Source organism: Embiotoca jacksoni, unplaced genomic scaffold, assembly GCF_022577435.1.
Source record: "Embiotoca jacksoni isolate LCO1_2020_lvr unplaced genomic scaffold, fEmbJac1.0.p SCAF_32, whole genome shotgun sequence".
NCBI classification, from domain to species: domain Eukaryota; kingdom Metazoa; phylum Chordata; class Actinopteri; family Embiotocidae; genus Embiotoca; species Embiotoca jacksoni.
In genome coordinates this window covers 487,102-505,933 of record NW_027185384.1, presented here as the reverse complement: position 1 = coordinate 505,933, position 18,832 = coordinate 487,102, and the positions used below count along the sequence as shown (strand labels likewise).

Below are 18,832 nucleotides of genomic sequence, written 5' to 3'. Positions count from 1 at the left end.
AGGAGCAGGAAGTTCTAATTCTGCTACATTTCGCAATTGGCCTACCAATCAGTCGCCTCCTCTCTTCAGTTTCTCAGTAGATCTCTGTTTTGATTTCACCGCTGACGTTCAACACCGTGTCTGAGACCACTTCTGCTTCTGTAATATATTTGTGTGACTAAAACTGCCAGCTGCCATGGTGATGCAGCCCCTACACCTGTCACTCTATCGCACCATCACACAGTCTGCCTCCTCAGCTGTTGTGGTGCTATCCTGCAGTCACTGAGCGCAAAAGACCGGTCCTCTCGGTCCTCTCGGTCCTCCCTCGTACTCTCACTGAGCACTGCAGGAGTAAATCCACTTCTTCTGGCTCTGTGCCCGCAGCGATCCTCTTTCCTCCACAGACCAGACCGTCCAATCCTCTCTCTTCCTTGTACGATGTACGTAATAAATTGTCAGGGTTCTTTTTCTCGTTGTTGGCTTTTAAAAGTCTTTGCTCCAGTCGGGCTAAGTTAGTCCTCGCTTAGAAGTATTCTCTTAGCGACGTGATTTTATTCGTGTCTCTTTTTCATCATCCAAGCAGCAGCTTTATGTTGCATTGCATCAGCGTACCGTTGCGGCGTGTTGTGTGATGCTGACCCATCTCTTCCCTTTCCTCTTTGTTGCTGCTCAGGAGTTCGCTGCACTGACCAAGGAGCTGAACGCCTGCAGGGAGCAGCTGCTGGAGAAGGAGGAGGAGATATCGGAGCTGAAAGCAGAGAGGAACAACACGAGGGTGAGCTGCCGACACGCATCTTAAAACACTCACTGTTTACTATTCTTTTGACATTTCGAACCAGTAGTGAAGGTGCTGGATTTTTTTTTTTTTTTGCCATCAAGTCGCCTTTATTTGCATTCCCACAACTCTCTCCAAAGTTTCACAACATTCCCCCAAATTTGTATGCCAGAACCAGCAAAAAATAAAATAAATAGCGAAAGCCTGCTGCACACTGCGATAGAGAGTCCTGAGGTAGCTTTAGCTATCTGGTGGGTACGGTTTTAAGGCTGTAGAGGCACCGAAGCAGCCATGCGCACTGTCTTATTTCAAATACCCAGACATACCTCATTAGCTCCCCACATTCTGCCTGAACATTTTTCCACTTACTTTACATGGATGGCTGCTCAACAGTAAAACTAAGTCCAAATGGCATTGATGCCCTGCAGTGTCCACTTCAAAGAGTTTGGAGAAGGAAAAAAAACAAACAAGTAAAGACATTAGCTGATCAGCTTGATTTTGTGCAGCTGAAGTCCTGTATCTTTAATAAATAAACATTTCCCTTTCAGAGCACAGCCCCTGCTGTTGACAGATAAGACTCTGTTTTCCTTCCCAGTGCTGATTAAGTGTGGATTTTTCAGTCTTGCACTATCTTCCTCTGGTGGAGGCAGAAAAGTTGAGCAGAACACTGACTGGAAAAAAAAAAAAAGAAAAAAAAAATCACAGACAAACAAGGCGGTGAGCTGCAAAGAAACGGGGACCGACAAAAAGTCATTTTCACTCTCTCACTTTATTATCACCTCAAATCCTCTAACGGGCAATTACTAAGCAAACTCTAGTGAAGCTTGTTTTTTTGTGGCCGGTAGGGTTTTTACAGTTCATAATTAAATCTGAGAAGGCATGTAGAGGCAGTCAGTGGACTGAGGAGCAGCCAGCAGTTGTGACGACTGCAGAAGGACGAGTAAACTTTTTCTGTTTGTTCGGGATGAGCATCGCAGCTAAAGTGACATGAATGTACAGTTGCAGACTCAAGTGGTGCGGAGACATGAAGACAGAAAGGGTAACGATATTTACTGAGCAGGATTAGACTGTGGCTGCTCTTCTTCTGAAGGCGGCGTAAACATTGACTTCCTGATCGGTCCTACAGTGGACACGAAGTTGTCTGTGTGGGACGATGGACTGTATGTAGACACGATGAGTCAGTTTTGCCAGACAGGCTAAAGAAGAGGGACCAGTTTTCATTGTTGAACTGTTTTCTATTGAAAAACAAGACAAATTTCACAAGCTAGATTTTACTTGAGGCAAAAAGAGGATACAAATATTATGGATTGTGTCCTTGTTTTGTTTTGTTTGCCATGGCAACGGATGAAATCCAGATGCTCGAGGCTCAGACTTCACGCTATTGGTGAAGATTTTTGGAGCTGGCTGGTCAATTTTACATTAATGGAGGGAGGTGGTTCCATTTTGGAAAATAGGCTTAATTGCTGTCTTGCCAAAAGTTAGATAAGAGCAGCACTGCCGTCATGTCGGCACAGGAACTGTAATGCGGCAGCCACCATTCGGTTCAGTTCACTTAGAAGCCGCAGCTACTGAGGCTGCCTTTTTAGTGTATTTGTAGTGGGAGAAGTGCACAAAAAAAAGAGGAAGACATTCTTTTCCAGAATATGTTTCCCTCTGCAGAATAGCAACTTCATTCTGCTGCCAGAGGACGTAGTCACACTTCAACTGCAAATACAACAAAAAGGAAAGATCATTGGATTTTCTCACGTCTTTCCTAACTCTTCCACTTCATGACCGGACTGCCATAAAGGATTACAGCCTGCAACTGTCATAGAATAAAAGGAATTTCCTAATACGCAGCATAAAATGTGTGTTTCTGTTACATGGAAACAATGGAATTACAAAGACTGCCGTGCAGCTAGTTCGCTCCACAGTTTTCTCATATTAATCACCGATACATACATACACAGACATAAAACATGGCATCCCAATTGAGAGCAAACTTAACACTAACTGTATGCGATGCTTGTGCACTTTTTCTCACCTGCAAATACAAGAGAAGTGAAGACTGGACACGGGGAAACAGCTCGTCTGGATCTCACCAAAGGAAACAAAATTGACCTACCTGCGGTTTTAAAGTTAAGAAATCAGCCGCCACATGATCTGGTGTAACATGATAATCACTAGAGAAGGTGTCTGCAATCATTCATTCGATGGTTAAACTGAGAAAGGCAAGTTTAGCATCAGCAATTAGCAGTATTAAGGTGACCCGGAAATGATGTCATTGCTGTCTTCTTCTGCCGCTAATTGAAACCAAGATGAATATCTGAGAGACTATATTGGATGAAAAGCTGTTAGTTGACACTGAATGTTAAACGAGGCTTTTGCTGCCTTTTGCTCTCACCTTCATCTTTCCTCCCTGCTAATTACATATCGTTTTATTTGAGTCTCAGCGAGGATCTTTTCAGAGCCGTATTAAAAGATGTAGTTCTTCTCCAGCAGAGATAGCAGAGGGAGCTTGATTTCCGAACCCGCGGTTCACCACAGAATCCATTTAACCCAGCTGCAGCGTGTCAGACAGCCTCGGCAGCAGATGTCCGGCTGAGGAGAGTGAAAGTACGACGGGGATGAAAGCCGCTGAGATTTGTCCAGGGAAGAACGCGGAGGATCCTTTCGAGCTCGTAACTCCGCCCTCTAACCCAGATCGTTATCGCGGAGGGGTTATGATATTATTCCCGCGGACGACTTCTGAGACGCAACGAGGCGTTTTGGAGATCTGCATCGGCGCAAAATCTGCCACGCCGTGTTCGCGACGCGGCGCCAACGAGTTGCAAAGGGAAATGAAAGCAGATGATCCCTCGCACTGATCTCGGCAGTAACAAATCATGTTTTATCTCCGCAGCATGAACTGGTATCGTCTCTCCCAGTCACGTCTCGCTTGTTTACTCTCAGTTGTTGTTGTTGTGTTGTGTTGCGTTGCCTTTCTTCTCAGTCAGCCTCCCAGCGCTGCTTGACTTCTCTGGCCTTGTGGAGCTTTTTGTGCCCGCAGTTGACTTCACATGCTACCTGGCAACATCGATTAACGTAATCCTTTGGCGCACTGATTCTGAAAGGATTGAAGTTGTATTTTTTTTTTTTTTACATAATTTATAGCGTTACATTGACGAGGTGTTACATATGTATACGACATCATTACCGGAAAGCATTTGTTGAGTCTTCTATTAGTGCACAGCTAACCGCATGGTTTGTGACTGTAATAACATGAATCAATGCAACTGACAGTTATGTGAAGGATGGTGACTGCAGTGATTTATATTGATGATTGTAAAAGGGTTGGCCACGCACCAAAAACACATTTATTGCCAGTAATTTAATAAAAAAAATGTCCAACTACTGGAAGACTAAACCTTTTTTTGTGTGTGTTCTCCATCAGGCTGTGTACATTATTCTTTGACAGCCTCATTAGATGGTTGAAAAGCCTTGTGAAGCACACGCATAAAATCTGTCTTCCCGTACTTATAAAAAGAAAATGCAAATTTTGTTAATATCCTGGATCCCTCAGTGTTTTGCTTGTTGTTTATTCTGCTGTGCGAAGCGTTCATACTTTCGTCAAAAGTGATTCCCCCCGTGTCCTCCTCCAGTTGCTGCTGGAACATCTGGAGTGTTTGGTGTCCCGACACGAGCGCTCTCTTCGTATGACGGTGGTCAAGCGGCAGGCTCAGTCTCCGTCGGGAGTCTCCAGCGAGGTCGAAGTCCTCAAAGCGCTCAAGTCCTTGTTTGAACACCATAAAGCCCTCGATGAGAAGGTACGTATACCTACCTGTGTTATGGTGTCAGCCCAGGCAGCAAATGTCTGTCATTGTTTCATAATTTAACTGCATTACATTTGAACATTTTATTATTTTACATTTTCTTGCTCAATAAATACACAAAAAATATTTTTTTATGTCCCTTGCAAAGCACAGATTTCTATGTAGATCATTTTTGCACTTAAGCTAATTTCCTAATCCAAGTATATACAGTCACATGCAGTTATTGAGAAAATAATGCATTTTGTTCCGCCTTACTCGTGTGTGTTAGATATTAGTACGTTACTATATTAGTGGATTGCAAACTTTGCCTCTGCTGTGTCATGTGTGTGTTTTCCTGCTGTCGTCTGCTGCTTTTAGCCTCTCCATGTCCCATTCAGCATTTCTTCCTCCCCCTCACAGCCTGCTGATTTATGACCTTAGCCCCCTGCGTGATATCACCCCCGCCCCTGTAATCCATTCATCTTTTGCTCTAAAAGCCATCATTTATAAAGCACGTCTGACGGCGTGCTGTTCAAGGTAATAAAAAGCCGTCTTGGGTAGCAGCTGCTCGGTTGAGGGGTGGGGGGAGGGGGCAATCCTGATTTGGACCCGGGCTCATTTTTAATCCAGGATCAACCCTCTTCTGAGATCTGGCGTCCTATTGGGTGATGCAAGTGACTGTTCCATCACAGCCAATGACGAACCTCGAAGATTTGGCGATGATTCACAGACGAAGAGAGGAGTGATGGAGGGGAATCTCCTCTCAGCTACCGCTGCTTAAAAAGCAATACAAGCCTCGTAATGACACTTTGAAACCAGAGCGAAGTGTTATTGTGAGGATAACAAAGGGAAAGAGTGTAATTCAACTGCATGTCCTGTTATTGATATGGTCCTTCAGAGAGGAGATCGTGATGCGTTTCTTTATACAGTATATACATATATATATATATATATTTTTTTTTATTTATTTTTTTTTTTTTCAGGTACGAGAGAGACTACGAGTGTCGCTGGAGAGGGTGTCCGCCTTGGAGGAGGAGCTCACAGCAGCCAATCAGGAGGTAACAGCTGCCACAGTTATATATACGATCTTGAACATTGCACTACATGTAAATATTTATGTTGACGTTGTGCGGTGACGTATGCTCAGTGAGTACAGATCTACGTATGAATGGATTGAAATCTCAGGTAAAACGAGGGCATTTTAGTTTTATTCGGTTGTGAGAAGCAGCAGCAGCTGTACTGCGTTCGCTTGTACCGGACTGTAGTGATGAAGAGGGCTGAGCCTTAAATTCTCTTTTTACCAGTTGGTCTGCATCCCTACCTGTGAGCTCTGGGCAATGACTGCAAGAATAAGATTGCAGAGCGACTCGGGAGGGCAGGAGGTCACGGGGAACAGGGGCGTCTGGACTTGTCGGCTTTAGAGCTTTTAATTTGAAACAGAAACAGGAAGTCGCGCTCACTCACTCAATTAGTTTGCCTCACTGCAGCGGTCCAGCCCCCCAAAAAATGTGAGCTTTTATATGTTGAAAGTAAGTGCTTAAAATACATGTTCTTCATATATACAGAGCATATATGCAAATGTAAGCCCAATTAACAAATAGGATACAAATTACTTTAAAACTACTACATTCGATAGAATACTACACCGTTCATTGGTACTTGTGCAGAGTGATGTGTTCCAACTCACAGAACAAACATATGTACTTCCTGCTTGGTTGTGTGGTTGTAAATCTCTTTCAATACTGTGTTGTGTCCAGAGTTGCATCCTGTTTGTGTGTCAGCCCACAAACAATCACAGCACCTCCGCAGGCTTCACTCACCCTCATCCTTACAGGGACATAATAACACAGTGCACATCAGCGTCTGAAGCGCGGCACTGACAGTAAGAGTGTCCACTCTGCCCGTCTGCGGTGGCCTAACTCCTCCTCAACCTCCTGGCTTCACAGAGCTGGAGCAGCTCTCGCGCTGCAGATGGTCCTGTTCCAGCTGAGAAACACCCTCGGGCTGGTACTTCACAGCCAGTCTGACACTCAGGCCTAGAATAAAAGTCAGTAAGGAGTGGAGAGGGAAGAAGATGGAAGAAGAGAGGGGAGTGAGAAGCAGAGAGGGGAAACTGTTGGGAGGAGAGTGGAGTGGGTGGAAGGACTCACAGAGACGGTGGGGGAAGAAAGCAAAAAGAGCAAAGAGAGGCAGAAGACAGAAATAGAAACGGCAGGTGGGAAGCAGAAGTAGCCTGTGTGTGTGTGTGTGTGTGTGTGTGTGTGTGTGTGTGTGTTAATGAGTGTGCAGCGGTGCACTTGGTCAAAGCACATCTGCCAAAGTGTGGAGACAAGAGGGAACTGGAGAGAGTGAGGCTCACCAAGCAAACTGTAATTACATTTTTGGACAGAAGGGAGATGCTCGAATCCAAGAGTCGAAAGTGCATGACCTGAAGATCCTTTTTTAAAAAGGAGTGAAGAGCTTAAAGAATACCGTGACAGACCACCGGTATATAAAGCTGTCCTTCATTTTTCTTTGACAGCTTTTGTACAAAGTAATTTTTATCTGAATTGTAAAGTCCGTGACAGACATCTCAGCATGGATGTAGCACTTTGATGAATTTTTTTCTCACGTCACACAGCTGAGGTTAGAAAAGAGCGTACAGTACATGTGTGAAGCTGTCCCTCATATATGGTTAACAGCACACTTGTCAGAGCTGTGGACAGATGAGTGATTAGACCTTGAGGCGGTTAAACCAGTTCACCAAATAGAAATGTCCTCACTTCAGATGCTCCAGGGAGGCGGGCAGAGCCGGCAGCCGGCAGCCAGCAAACTGGTAATTGATTTGGTGATGGAGGTCTGGTATGAGTCCCTTCCCCCTGCAGGGATTCAGCAGAGCCTGAAGAAATCGGCGACCTTTGACCTCCTCTGGTCACAGGTGTTTAAGTGGCCGCACACTGATGACGGCCAGTGATTGCAATTTGCTGCCGTGGAACAAACGACTCGTGACGGTGATGGAGTCTACGTGAGGGCTTATTGTTTATTTTTACAGTACAATCAACATCAATCAACACTGGCACATTTTGCAAAGAGCTTTCATACTGTATGTGCCAGGTGGAGCTCAATAGATCATTTGCACCCATTGCAGAACAGAAATAGTCAAAGCAGATTGATGTAAATAAAGAACAGAAAAAAAAGAATATTTCTGTTAAAAAAAATATATACAGTCAAACAAAATAAGAATCTATAAAAAAATCTCTTTGAACTTTGAATTTGAATTTCTGTAAGTATGAGTTTACTGCGTCTATTAGCTGCCCTTGTTTTCTAACATCTGATCATTTTCCTTTTTTTTTTTTTTTTTAAATGAACTGCCTTCAAAGAGGAAGAACCATTTTACCCATTATAAATAAAGAGTTTAAAATGTCCACACTAATCTTTTTAAGTATTTTTTTTTTTTAGCTATTTTGATCCCTTAAGCTAGATTTCTTATACCGAGCATTACTTTTAACTATTCATGAGAAAATAAGCAACGATGGGACTCAAAGTTCAGAGAAAAATGTCAAAACACTAAAAACTCTTAACAACAATAAAAAAAAAAAAAAAAAAGTTGTTTATGTAGAAGCCAATACATCCGACTAAAAGTAGGTTTTTATGTTTCTTTTTTTGTCGTAATTTCCGCTTGGAAAACACAGATTTCGGTAAAGGAAAGAGAACTTTTAAGTCATTCAGTACAGAAAAAGACTTGGATCAAATTATTGAGAGTCATTCAACGTGTCACAGGCAAGTTTCAAAGTACAAAATAAACCAAAGGCTAAAAACAACAGTTCATGAATATTTTGTTCATGCAGTTGCGTGTGTGTGTGTGTGTGTGTGTGTGTGTGTGTGTGTGTGTGTGTGTGTGTGTGTGCGCGTGCACATACATTTTTTTCCAAAGTGTTTGATTGATTTTAAATTAAGCGCATTGCACCAAACTTGCATGTCCCCGGCTTTCACCTTGACGTCATCAATCTTTTATACTCTTAAGAACACCCCCTGGCGAGCACACACACACACACACACACAGACCACACACACACACACACACACACACACACCCTTCAGTCCTCCTAACATTTGTCCAACTCCTTCATCACATTAACTCAGGCGGTCCTCTCAATCCAAGGAGGAAGTCGTGTCGCTCTGCTTCTCGTCCCTCCTCTTCCTCTCCATCACCCGTCTGCCTTTGATGAGCGGTTGATCAGGCGCCATCAAACAGAAAATAATAGGTGCCGTGTTCGTTTTGCATCTGGCGAAGTTCTCCTTGCTGTAATTTCCGAGCTGGAGATGCGTCTGTAGCGCTCCGTTCATCATTTGTTGTGGCTTCACGTCAGGGGTGGTGTCGGCGATTGATCTGTGAGCTGGAGAAATTACAGACGGTCTCGGAACAATGGTATGGGAACATACGGAGGCCTAATTATGCCCTCGTTAAAAATAATGAACAGAGACGCTCTGTAGGCAGCGTGCGGCACCAACGAAGAAGCTGTTGAGTCGTAGCTAAGCCTTGTTTATTGGAGATGGGAGATGCCCTTCTGTTCCCCACTTTTAAAGACATCCTGACATTAACTATGACTCATGCTTTGGTGTCAATGAGAGCAGGTTAGGATCTCAGTTTAAACCAGATTATGTCCGATTCACTTGAGAGTGTTGTTTCTTTTATCGACAGTCGCGTCATTGATTGTCCTCCAGCTCACCTCGGACTCGACAAATATCTGTCGGTGGGAGAAATACAATTTTCTCCCCTCATACAGAGAAGTGTCCCAATTTATCTGTTCTGAACAAAGATGACCTTTCAGTAACTGTATTATAAGCTATTTTTGAAGCAAACTGTATCAATACTCTGGAGTTGTGATGCATCTAATAACATATCAGGGCTGCCTGGAAAATCCTAATTGAAATCTCTACAAAAAAAAAAGAAGGAACATGCAGATTTGAGAGTCCTGGATGACAAAGAGATTACAGCATTTCCAAAGCTTCTGAGTCCTCATGGAGTGGAAGCAGCAGGATGTAGCTTTAATCACATCATGCAAACAGCACACCACATTCACTGTAGTATTTCAGTGTTTGTTTGTTTGTTTGTTGTTGGTTTTTTTTGGTGGGGGTGTGGAGCTGCTTTTTTTTTGCCTACGGAGGGAATAAGAGTGACATAATTTTCGCACTTTTATAACTGAGAAGACCTACTGCTCTACTTTCAGTAGTGATGGTTTTTTTAGGTTGTTTTTTTTAAGGGAAGTTCCACTTTCAAACACAGCGGTCTTACCGACATCATTTCTTATCTGTCAAAATTACAGTCATCATTGCACCACTTACACTTATATTGAACATAAAAACAAGGATTCCCTGTAGAGGTTATTACTAAAACTATTTTTAACATCCACCACAGTTTACAGACTGACTGCCTGCTTCCACTGCTGCACTCACTGAAGTGTTTTTTACTTTTACAGTGGAACATACTGCCTGTGGATATCAGGGAAGCTGACTCAGTAAATACTTTCAAAGGAAAGCTTCAAACATATTTTTACTTTAGCCTTTAACTAGTTACACCTTAAGATCTCTTGCACTACTGAGCCGTTTTGCTTTATTCTATATTTAAACTCTATTTTATTTGATCAATGTTGCATTGTGTTTAATTTGATCTGTTCATGAGCATTTTATCTCTTTTTCTTATTTTAACATGTTTTGATGTTCTTTTATATCTGTATGTAAAATGCATGTCATTTTTGTTGTTGCTGTAAAGCACTTAGAGCTGCATTTCTTGTATGAAAGGTACTGTACAAATCAAGTTTATTATTATTATTATTATTATTATTGTTCTGATCATGTGATTGCTTGTATTTCTTTCCCTGTGTTGACTTTGTCGTGTTCACAGGTGAATACATTGATAGAAACGGTGACCAAATCTGATCAAATAAGTTGCAGAACTTTCCTTTGATACTACTGGGCTTTTTTTCTGGTCGTGTTTCTGAGATGTTTTCACATAAAGGGAAGATCACACATGAATGTTTTAAATGGAGACAAAACTAAAAGCCTGCAGGAGTAGTCTGGCAGTGAGTCCAGGTGAGTTCAATCTCCCTGATAACTCGGCTCCACCCTCCAGGTTCCTGCAGGAGGAGCGTCCAATACTGAGGGTAGGAGTCTCACACTGTGGCTGTATGATGGTCCTAAATTCTGTTGTATTTTTAAAGCTGCACTGGCATATTTACCACGGTGCAGCTTTATGAGGAGGACGTTTCACAAGAAGTTTCCACAAGTTTTAGCTCCTGCAAAGTCTTGTTTTGGAAAGTACAGAGTGTCTGAGGCTTTAAATTGTTTATGAGAAACCCGTAGCAGCCAGATACACTGTCTACCTTCCTCTTCCCTTGTCGTGAGGAGAGCTATAATCATACGGCGTCTGCCAAGAAAGAAACTTAATTATTATTTTTGTGGGTCACTCCTCTGACAGGATTATGACTCCAGGACGGTTGCTGAAGGTGGTGAGACGAGGCATGAGGTCCGCAGAACATGATAATTACAGTGATTGTCTTAGGGCTCACATGCTTCCTGCTTTATGTCGGTTAAACACAAGTTCACACAAATTCCTGAGCACAGAGACATTCTGTAATTTACTGGTGTTACATAAGAAGGAAATAATGGAATTTTCAATAGGTTTGGCTCATGTTGTAAAACCCTATTGAAGGAAATGCAATGCAATATGAGCTCAAAAGTCTGATCTTGTTTACTCTGTGTTTCCATTTGCATGTAAGCATCTTTCCATTGTGTCTATTTCAGCTCGTGCCGCTTTGTTTTTGTCCTGCAGATCGTGGCCTTACGGGAGCAGAATGCTCACATCCAGAGAAAAGTGGCGTCTGGAGACGGAGGAGAGGACATACTGGAGGGCAGTGAAGCTCAGCAGAAGGTCCATGGCAAGGTGAGCTGCCTTGATAAAACATGAAGAAAAAAAAGCATGTTTTGGTTCAACTTTCTCAAGGTTGCATACAGTAAGTAATGCTTCCCCAACAAGTATTTCAATTCATTCGACTGGGCACAAAACTTGCGAAATGTATCACGGTATGGTTCAAAAGTGTCTACATGATGCTCTGAATGCTATTTCAAAGCCTTAAAACATGACACTGCAACAACTCTCCTACTAGAAAGCAACAAAGTAAACTGGTGGAAGTTGCTAATTTCAAACAAAAAAAACTCAAAAGATCAGTAAATAGAGTGAGTCTAAATCACGTATTTCTTGAAACTACCCACTAAGACAATATATATGCTTAAAACTATTTTTTATTTTAAATGCCAATTTAATTTTAACATGAACACAAAAGTTCCAGAAACTCAAGTTAAAGGTGCATTAAACTATATTGTAACACTTAATTGAGGAGTTAATACTTACACAAGTATTAAAATGAGGTAGTACATCTTAAAAATGACATTTCAGATGCTCCATAATATTTCACAATCTGTATGGATGAGGTTTTTTCGTAAACAGGATGTTATCACAGTTTGCTCAAATGTCACTATGGTTTTATGTATTCCCAAAATGTACACAAGATTAAACATACACATATCTTCAGTTTCAAAATCAAAGCCCTCACAATTATTGTTTTGTCTGTGCCACTGGTTTGTGACTATTACAAAAATGATTCATATTTACTTCCCCCTTTGGTGTTTTTTTTTTATTATAACACTTAAATATTTCACATCTTATCGAACAGTTTTGATCATATATTTGGCTCTGCATGTGTTCTGAAGGTGATCCACAGTCAGATGAGAGCTCTCGCTGTGATCTCAGCCTCTCCCACCATGCAGGAGAACCCGTCGACGTCCGCAGCTTGAATACAAATTTGTACCTTCTGATTATTAATTTAAAAACAGACGTATAACCTGCATCCACATTTGCTAAATTAAACTGATGCTGTTTTATGTCGGGAGCATCAGAGCCTGAAACGACCAACCTCAAAGGCCAAAGCGATATTGGGAAGTTTTGACATGCAGACAGCAGCGGAGGATACCTGGGTAGATCAATGGAGATGCTATTACTTTGGCCGGTCTGCCGGGGGAAGCTGCTCGGGGGAGGGATGTCGGGAGTGAAGAGATTAAGAGCGTGCGTGCTGAGGGATGGGGTAATGAAGAGACAGCTATCACCTGCTCTGTTTTGTGCAGATAAAAGAATACGAATGTGTGTTGTGATTATGTCTGTGTAGGAAAACCACTCACCTTGCAGTGATGGTGAGGGTCATTCAGTGTCGCTGCAGTCAGAGCGACTGACAGACACGGCAGCGGCCGCCATCGAGGGGACAGTGACAGCACCTGATCTCCGGGACACACACTTCTTCTTGAACGCACAAATCTTGTCCACCTGATTTAAGAAATACATGCACGTATGCACTGGTCGACATGAATGTGACAGGTGGAAAGAGGTCAGTGGGAGGGGAAGGAGTCGGAGTGAGAAAGACAAATGCTTGTGAAGTGCTGAATATTGGCACTTTCAGCTCTGAGACCTTTCGCACAGCCCCGGATCTACCTCGTCTCCAGCTAATGCACACTGACAGAAGAAGCCAGCTGCTTCACCTCCTTAATTTTTTATTTAGAAATCATGCAGCACTGCAGTGGTCCTGCATTATTTCCACTGCCCTTCACTCCCGTAACAGCTTTACCGAAACATTCTGGACATGGGTGAAGGATTGGCAGCTGATTTTCCATAATTCAAGACACGCTACACGTATAGATTATTCAGATCACACCCTGGTTACAATACAGATCTCTTGTTATTAATTCCTATAAACATACTAGACTTTTTTGGTGGTACAATAGATTTTTGTTGTGTGGCAAAAAACTAGCTATTGCAGTTTTCAGAAGTAAATGATCCATCAAACTTTAGCTTTTAAGCCTTAAATGGTAGCACCTCTAATTTGGACTTGTAATGTAACAACTGTTTTGTTTTGATTACTACCCCCATATATTGTGCTGCGGTTTCCATTCAAGCATGCACAGAATGTTAGTTTAATTTTCCTAATATTTTTAATGTTTCTTTTTTTTCTCATATTTGTACACTTAGCGTTAAAGAACCCTCACGGCACTTCACTACATAGTTTTAGTTTTTTGTTTTTGTTGTGTGTAAAATGAAGGTCAATGGAATTTTGTTGCCCACAGCATTAAGAAATTGCAAATCAACGGGTCTTCCCAGAGGAACACAAAATGTCCCTGGTTGTCTGGATAGGTTAGGTTAGGTAGTTACTTACTTTATTAATCCCCGAGGGGAATTTTTTTTTTTTTTTTTTTTTTTTTTTTTAAGGTTAGGTTGTTACTTACCCACAAACTTCACTGTGATCAGTTTTAGAGAAACTATTTGTTTGATGGAAAGAAGTCCTGATTTAATTGTTTCTGTAAAAACACATTTTTAATGTGTAATTTGTCATTTTCTGAGAACCACACACCAAAATCTGTTCAACTCTCTTCTACTGGAGTGGCAGCAGATGTTTCTGAGGCATATACCTCAGAAAAGCAGTTAAAAGTACAACGTAATTCGGTTGACATCTTAAAAATGTCACGTAACTCTTGCGGGTTGTATAAAAGATCGTACACTTAAACTTTACCCCCGTCCTAAAAAAAACAGGTGTCTGAATGCTACAGGACGGTGAAACGAGCACAGTTGCGTCATGTATCGTCTGCGAGACCGCGGAGGCATTTCGCAATAAAGTAGAGCTAAATCCTTAAAGTCTGTCCTTTTTATGAGAGCGGCTCATATTAAAATCAGTGTGGGTCCTGTTCCCTGCTCAGGTGAATCATTGATCACAGGCATCTGGCACAGAGGCCCAATTAGGTTTGTCGTCGCAGATGGATGGGCAGCTGTGCACGATACTGCAGAGACAGAATGAAGAGTTCACTTACAGCTTACAGCAACTCTATTTGAGCATAAAGATAAAAAAAAAATCTGCATGCAGGGCTCATGTGTTTTATTCAGTGGTGATAATAAAGTTGTTTTCTGATGCGATAATCTCGGCTCTAAACGCCTGTGTAAGCTGAATCTCTCCGGTATCCCCCTCATTAATCTACCTCATGCGGGGACCGAGGGAGCTGTACAGAGAGAAAAAAAAAAAAAAAAAACAGTGAAACCTAATCAGATTACTAATGCAAGTGTCAGAGCAATATCTCCAAAGGAGACTGGAGTGATTCTCAGCCACCGAATCTTTGTCACCGTTCAAAATCAAAGCGGGAGCAAGAGCCGAAGCCTTGGAGCTCCTGAACTTGAATTTATTGGAGTGCTAATGTGTGTGTAACTCTCAAAAGGAGACACGGTATCTGAAGTGGAAGCAAGACTGATTTCTCAAGGCCCACTTCAGTTCAACACAGGAAGCCAGGGCATGAAAGGAAATCCCAAAAAACGCTCTCCTCCCAGTTCATCTTCAGTTATTTGGTTGACTTGTTTTAATTTGTTGTCTCATCGAGGTTAAAACAGTTTTAAAACCTGCAGGAAAGTGTTTTGATTGACAAATTTACAGACATTAGATTGTTGATTTATCTCTTGTAGGTGGATATGATGCAGCCTGAATGGACTTGAAACACAATAAACAACAAACAAGATGATTATTTAGCAGTTTAAGATCTAAAAATCCACAAACTTGACCAAACAAAACCAGAATACTGCAGTTGTTCTTGAAACAAGGAACATGTACGTGGGGGCAGTTAAATATAAAATCTATCCTCAGCAACACCAGGTTTTTGTTATAGTATTAACTCAACACACAAGGACCTTTGTCTTCTCTGTGAAGTATATAAAACATGGCTCCTTCCTCATTTGTTTGAAGTTTAGTTCACTCCACATAACTTCCTCCCTTTGTCCTATTATTTATCACATGATTCTACATTTAGGGAAATATTTGTATTCACTTTCTTGCAACAGTTCAACACCAGTCTCAAGTCTGTTTGCTAAATATGAAGCTACAGCCAGCAGACAAATAATTTAGCTTTATCAGAAATACAGGAAATGAGGCAAATCAGTGTAAATTCTACAAGCACCTCCAAAGCTCACTAATTAACATGTTATAGTGTGTTTCATTTGTATAATCAGTACTGATTAAAGGTTAGTTGATTCTGTTACGTTCAAGCAGAGCAAGCCCCCCTACCGCCAGTCTTTATGCCAAGCTATAATCATCTGCTGGCGGTAGCTTCGAGACAGGAGAGTGCTGTCAATCTCCTCGTCGAACTTGCAAGAAAAAGAAGCACACTTGAATAACTGCTCTTACGACTTTTAATCTTTTTCACTAGTCTGTCATTTGTTCATAATTATCTGGGTGTTTTATTCGCTAAAAGATGATTGGAAATTGGTACAAAAAGTAAGAAAACAAAACACAAACAAACAAAAGATAGTTTTTGAAATGGATATTTTTATGCACTGACAACCGAGTCGTCCAAAAGAGTTTCCATTCAAAATAAAAAAAAAATGCCCTATCCAAAAACAAATCCTTGCTGGAAATACACTGGAAGTAACAAAAACTTAAAAATCATGTCATTGTGTGCCTCATGCTAGTTCTGCACGATGTTGATGAACGTTTCTTTCCCCGCTTTGTTCACCTTGACCTCCGATGTCCTCGATTCTCAACCCAGCGTCTGTCCAACGGCTCTCTGGAGTCGGCCCACGAGGCGAGCCAGGTGGTGGAGCTGCAGGACCTGCTGGAGAAGCAGAACTACGAGTTGGCCCAGATGAAGGAGCGCATGTCCTCCCTCTCCTCCCGGGTGTCCGAGGTGGAGCAGGAGCTGGAGACCGCCCGCAAGGATCTCATCAAGTCAGAGGAGATGAACAACAAGTACCAGAGGGACATCAAAGAGGTTACGGCACACGCGCGCGCGCACGCACACACGCACGCACGCACACACACGCACACACACACGCGCACACGCACGCACACACACGACAGAGAGATGCACATGAACAAGGGAATAACAGTTGCAAGAGAGACATCAAAGAAGGCTAGCAGCGGCCTAAAAAGAAGCTCCTATTTGCATACGCTCTCACACTCCCTCCCTCTTTACGACTGTATGCGTCTCTCACATAAACGATACAAGACGCACTGCTTTTTTTTTTTAAAGCACAAAAAAAAAAAAAAAAAAACCTCTCCTCTCAATATTCTGTATATCGCCACGTGCAATTCGACCGACCGCGGTAGGTTATATCAACACTTCTCAAGGACACGCACACATTTGTTATAAAGACAAAGCCTCGAGGCAAAACAAGCAGCTGTTTCTGCATCTGCCACTTGTTGCTTCTTGGACGCGCCTTCGAGACGGACTGTCGACACGTGAAGCACGAAAACCCGTCGTTAAAAAGACACTTTTTTTCTCTCTCTCTCTCTCTCTCCAGAAACGAGGATGTTTTGTTCTAATCTGGCAATTAACAGTCCAACCACAGTCCCATCCAATACATGTCAGCGTGAGCCAGTGAGGCGCTCTGGATATGAATACATGCTGATGCCCCCGTGGCACCTCGCCTGAAATCACTATTGATTGCTAACAATGTAGGCAGAGGCAGTTACTGTAGCCTGGCGAACACGGCCTTATCGGGTGTGTTATTACTCTGCACTGCCTCCTCTGAGAGTTGCAGTTCATTCAGCTCCCTTTTTTTATTTTATTTTTTTGCATGGGCTTATGTCTGCAGCAATTCTCCATGCAGGAAATGAACACTGATAAAGTTCCCATCATGAGGGAGAAACTTGGTTGATGGCAGCAGAGTGAGATAGAAGATGGCAGCTCGGTGTTTGTACTTAATAAAGCCTTTATTGTGCAGTTTATACTGTGGTGTCATGTATGGAGCTCGTTTGATGACTTGCAGCTCTGCTTTTTGTTCACATTCAAAGTTAGTTCAATAAAGAGAGATTATTAGGAGTTGAATACAGTCTATCAAAGCAATGAAAGTTTGACTTGACGGTGGAGTATATGGATTTCAAAAATTGTGTTTATGTCGCGCCAAATCACAACATGACACATCTCGGGGCAAGACAGGAGCCCAACAGATCCCAGGTGAGTGACAGCTGGAAGGAAAAACTCCCTGTTAACAAAGAAAAACCTCAGACGGATCCAGGCTCAAAGGTGAGCGGTCATCTGCTTTGACTGGTCAGATCAGAGATGACTGATGGGAACGTCTGTGAAAATTCCCAAGAGTCGGATCAGGTGGTGACGGGGAGGAGGAGGGTTGTGCAGCAGGAGCTCTGAAAGGCAGAATGACAGAAATACGATGATTATGAATTCGTGATTTGACAGCGAGGGAAAGGGGAAGTGACTCGGAAGGATTAATTCACAGAAGTGGAAATAAATCGTGACACCACTTACTTAGAAACGTAATATTTTGAAATATGTTGTTGCTTCAATTTTAGCATCCACGATAAAGATCTCAAATCTGCAGCTCCCTTGTGCTCATATTTCTGTGGAAACTGTTATGAGAACACTTTGTGCACTTGGAATTGAAATTTCTTAATATATTACACTTCATGTTCCATAATGAAATTATGTCATAATATAAATGAGGCCTGTGCAGATACTAAATTTCATAACTCACGGCGGACTTCTACGCTTCTCGTGGAGTTATAGCTGCAGACAGTTTTACTGTATTTCCCCTTTTTGAAACACTTTTCCATGCAGAGAAGTTTAACTAAAAAGTTGTGGTTTTACTTTGCAGCTCTCAGACTGGTCTGACTTTCTTGTTTTCTTTCGTCTGTCTGCTTACAGGCCATGTGTCAGAAGGAGGACATGGAGGAACGGATCGTCACGCTGGAGAAACGCTACCTGAGCGCCCAACGAGAGTCCACCTCCGTGCACGACATCAACGACAAACTGGAGAATGAGCTGGCCAATAAGGAGGCCTTCCTCAGACAGGTCCGTAAAAGTCCCGACGGGGGCTCGTGGGCTCCACGTGACTCGCAATCAGGCAACTTTTTATCATCTAAGCGACGCAATTTGCGTCATGGGTCCAGGTGGCAGCTGAAACGGACCATTCAGGGCTGTATCATCGTCATATCTTCAAAACAAATCTGACTGGATTCAGAGAAGAATTAAGCAGCTGGTGGACAGTTCCTGTCAGTTAACATGAGCTGTTCCACAGAGGTCTGGCAAAGAGAAGAAAAAAAAACCTCTTGACATTGTGTGTCAGATAATGTCAGAGGAAATTAGAGCTGGAGGAGGAATTTTGATGGTTTTTACTTAAAATGTTTACTTCGGGCAGACGCACGCGGCTCAAAGTCGGCTTCATAATTGACATAGTGCCGTACAATAGGATCAAACGATGGTACAGATTCATTCTCCTTTCGATGATTCTTTG

The 18,832-nt window shown here is 42.3% G+C and overlaps 1 protein-coding gene across 8 annotated transcripts in view; it reads left to right on the top strand.

The window, feature by feature from the left end:
• ppfia2 (PTPRF interacting protein alpha 2) overlaps nucleotides 1-18,832 on the top strand; it is a 151,174-nt gene that overhangs the window by 103,904 nt on the left and 28,438 nt on the right. For 7 of the 8 annotated variants that reach the window (XM_069164848.1, XM_069164849.1, XM_069164847.1 and 4 more), the window contains 6 exons: nucleotides 653-754; nucleotides 4,375-4,539; nucleotides 5,508-5,582; nucleotides 11,336-11,446; nucleotides 16,129-16,350; nucleotides 18,244-18,390. In XM_069164848.1, the coding sequence (XP_069020949.1) occupies nucleotides 653-754; nucleotides 4,375-4,539; nucleotides 5,508-5,582; nucleotides 11,336-11,446; nucleotides 16,129-16,350; nucleotides 18,244-18,390 (822 nt within the window). Of the gene's footprint in view, nucleotides 1-652; nucleotides 755-4,374; nucleotides 4,540-5,507; nucleotides 5,583-11,307; nucleotides 11,447-16,128; nucleotides 16,351-18,243; nucleotides 18,391-18,832 lie in introns of those variants that run through there. The other variant, XM_069164853.1, reaches the window with a different exon arrangement.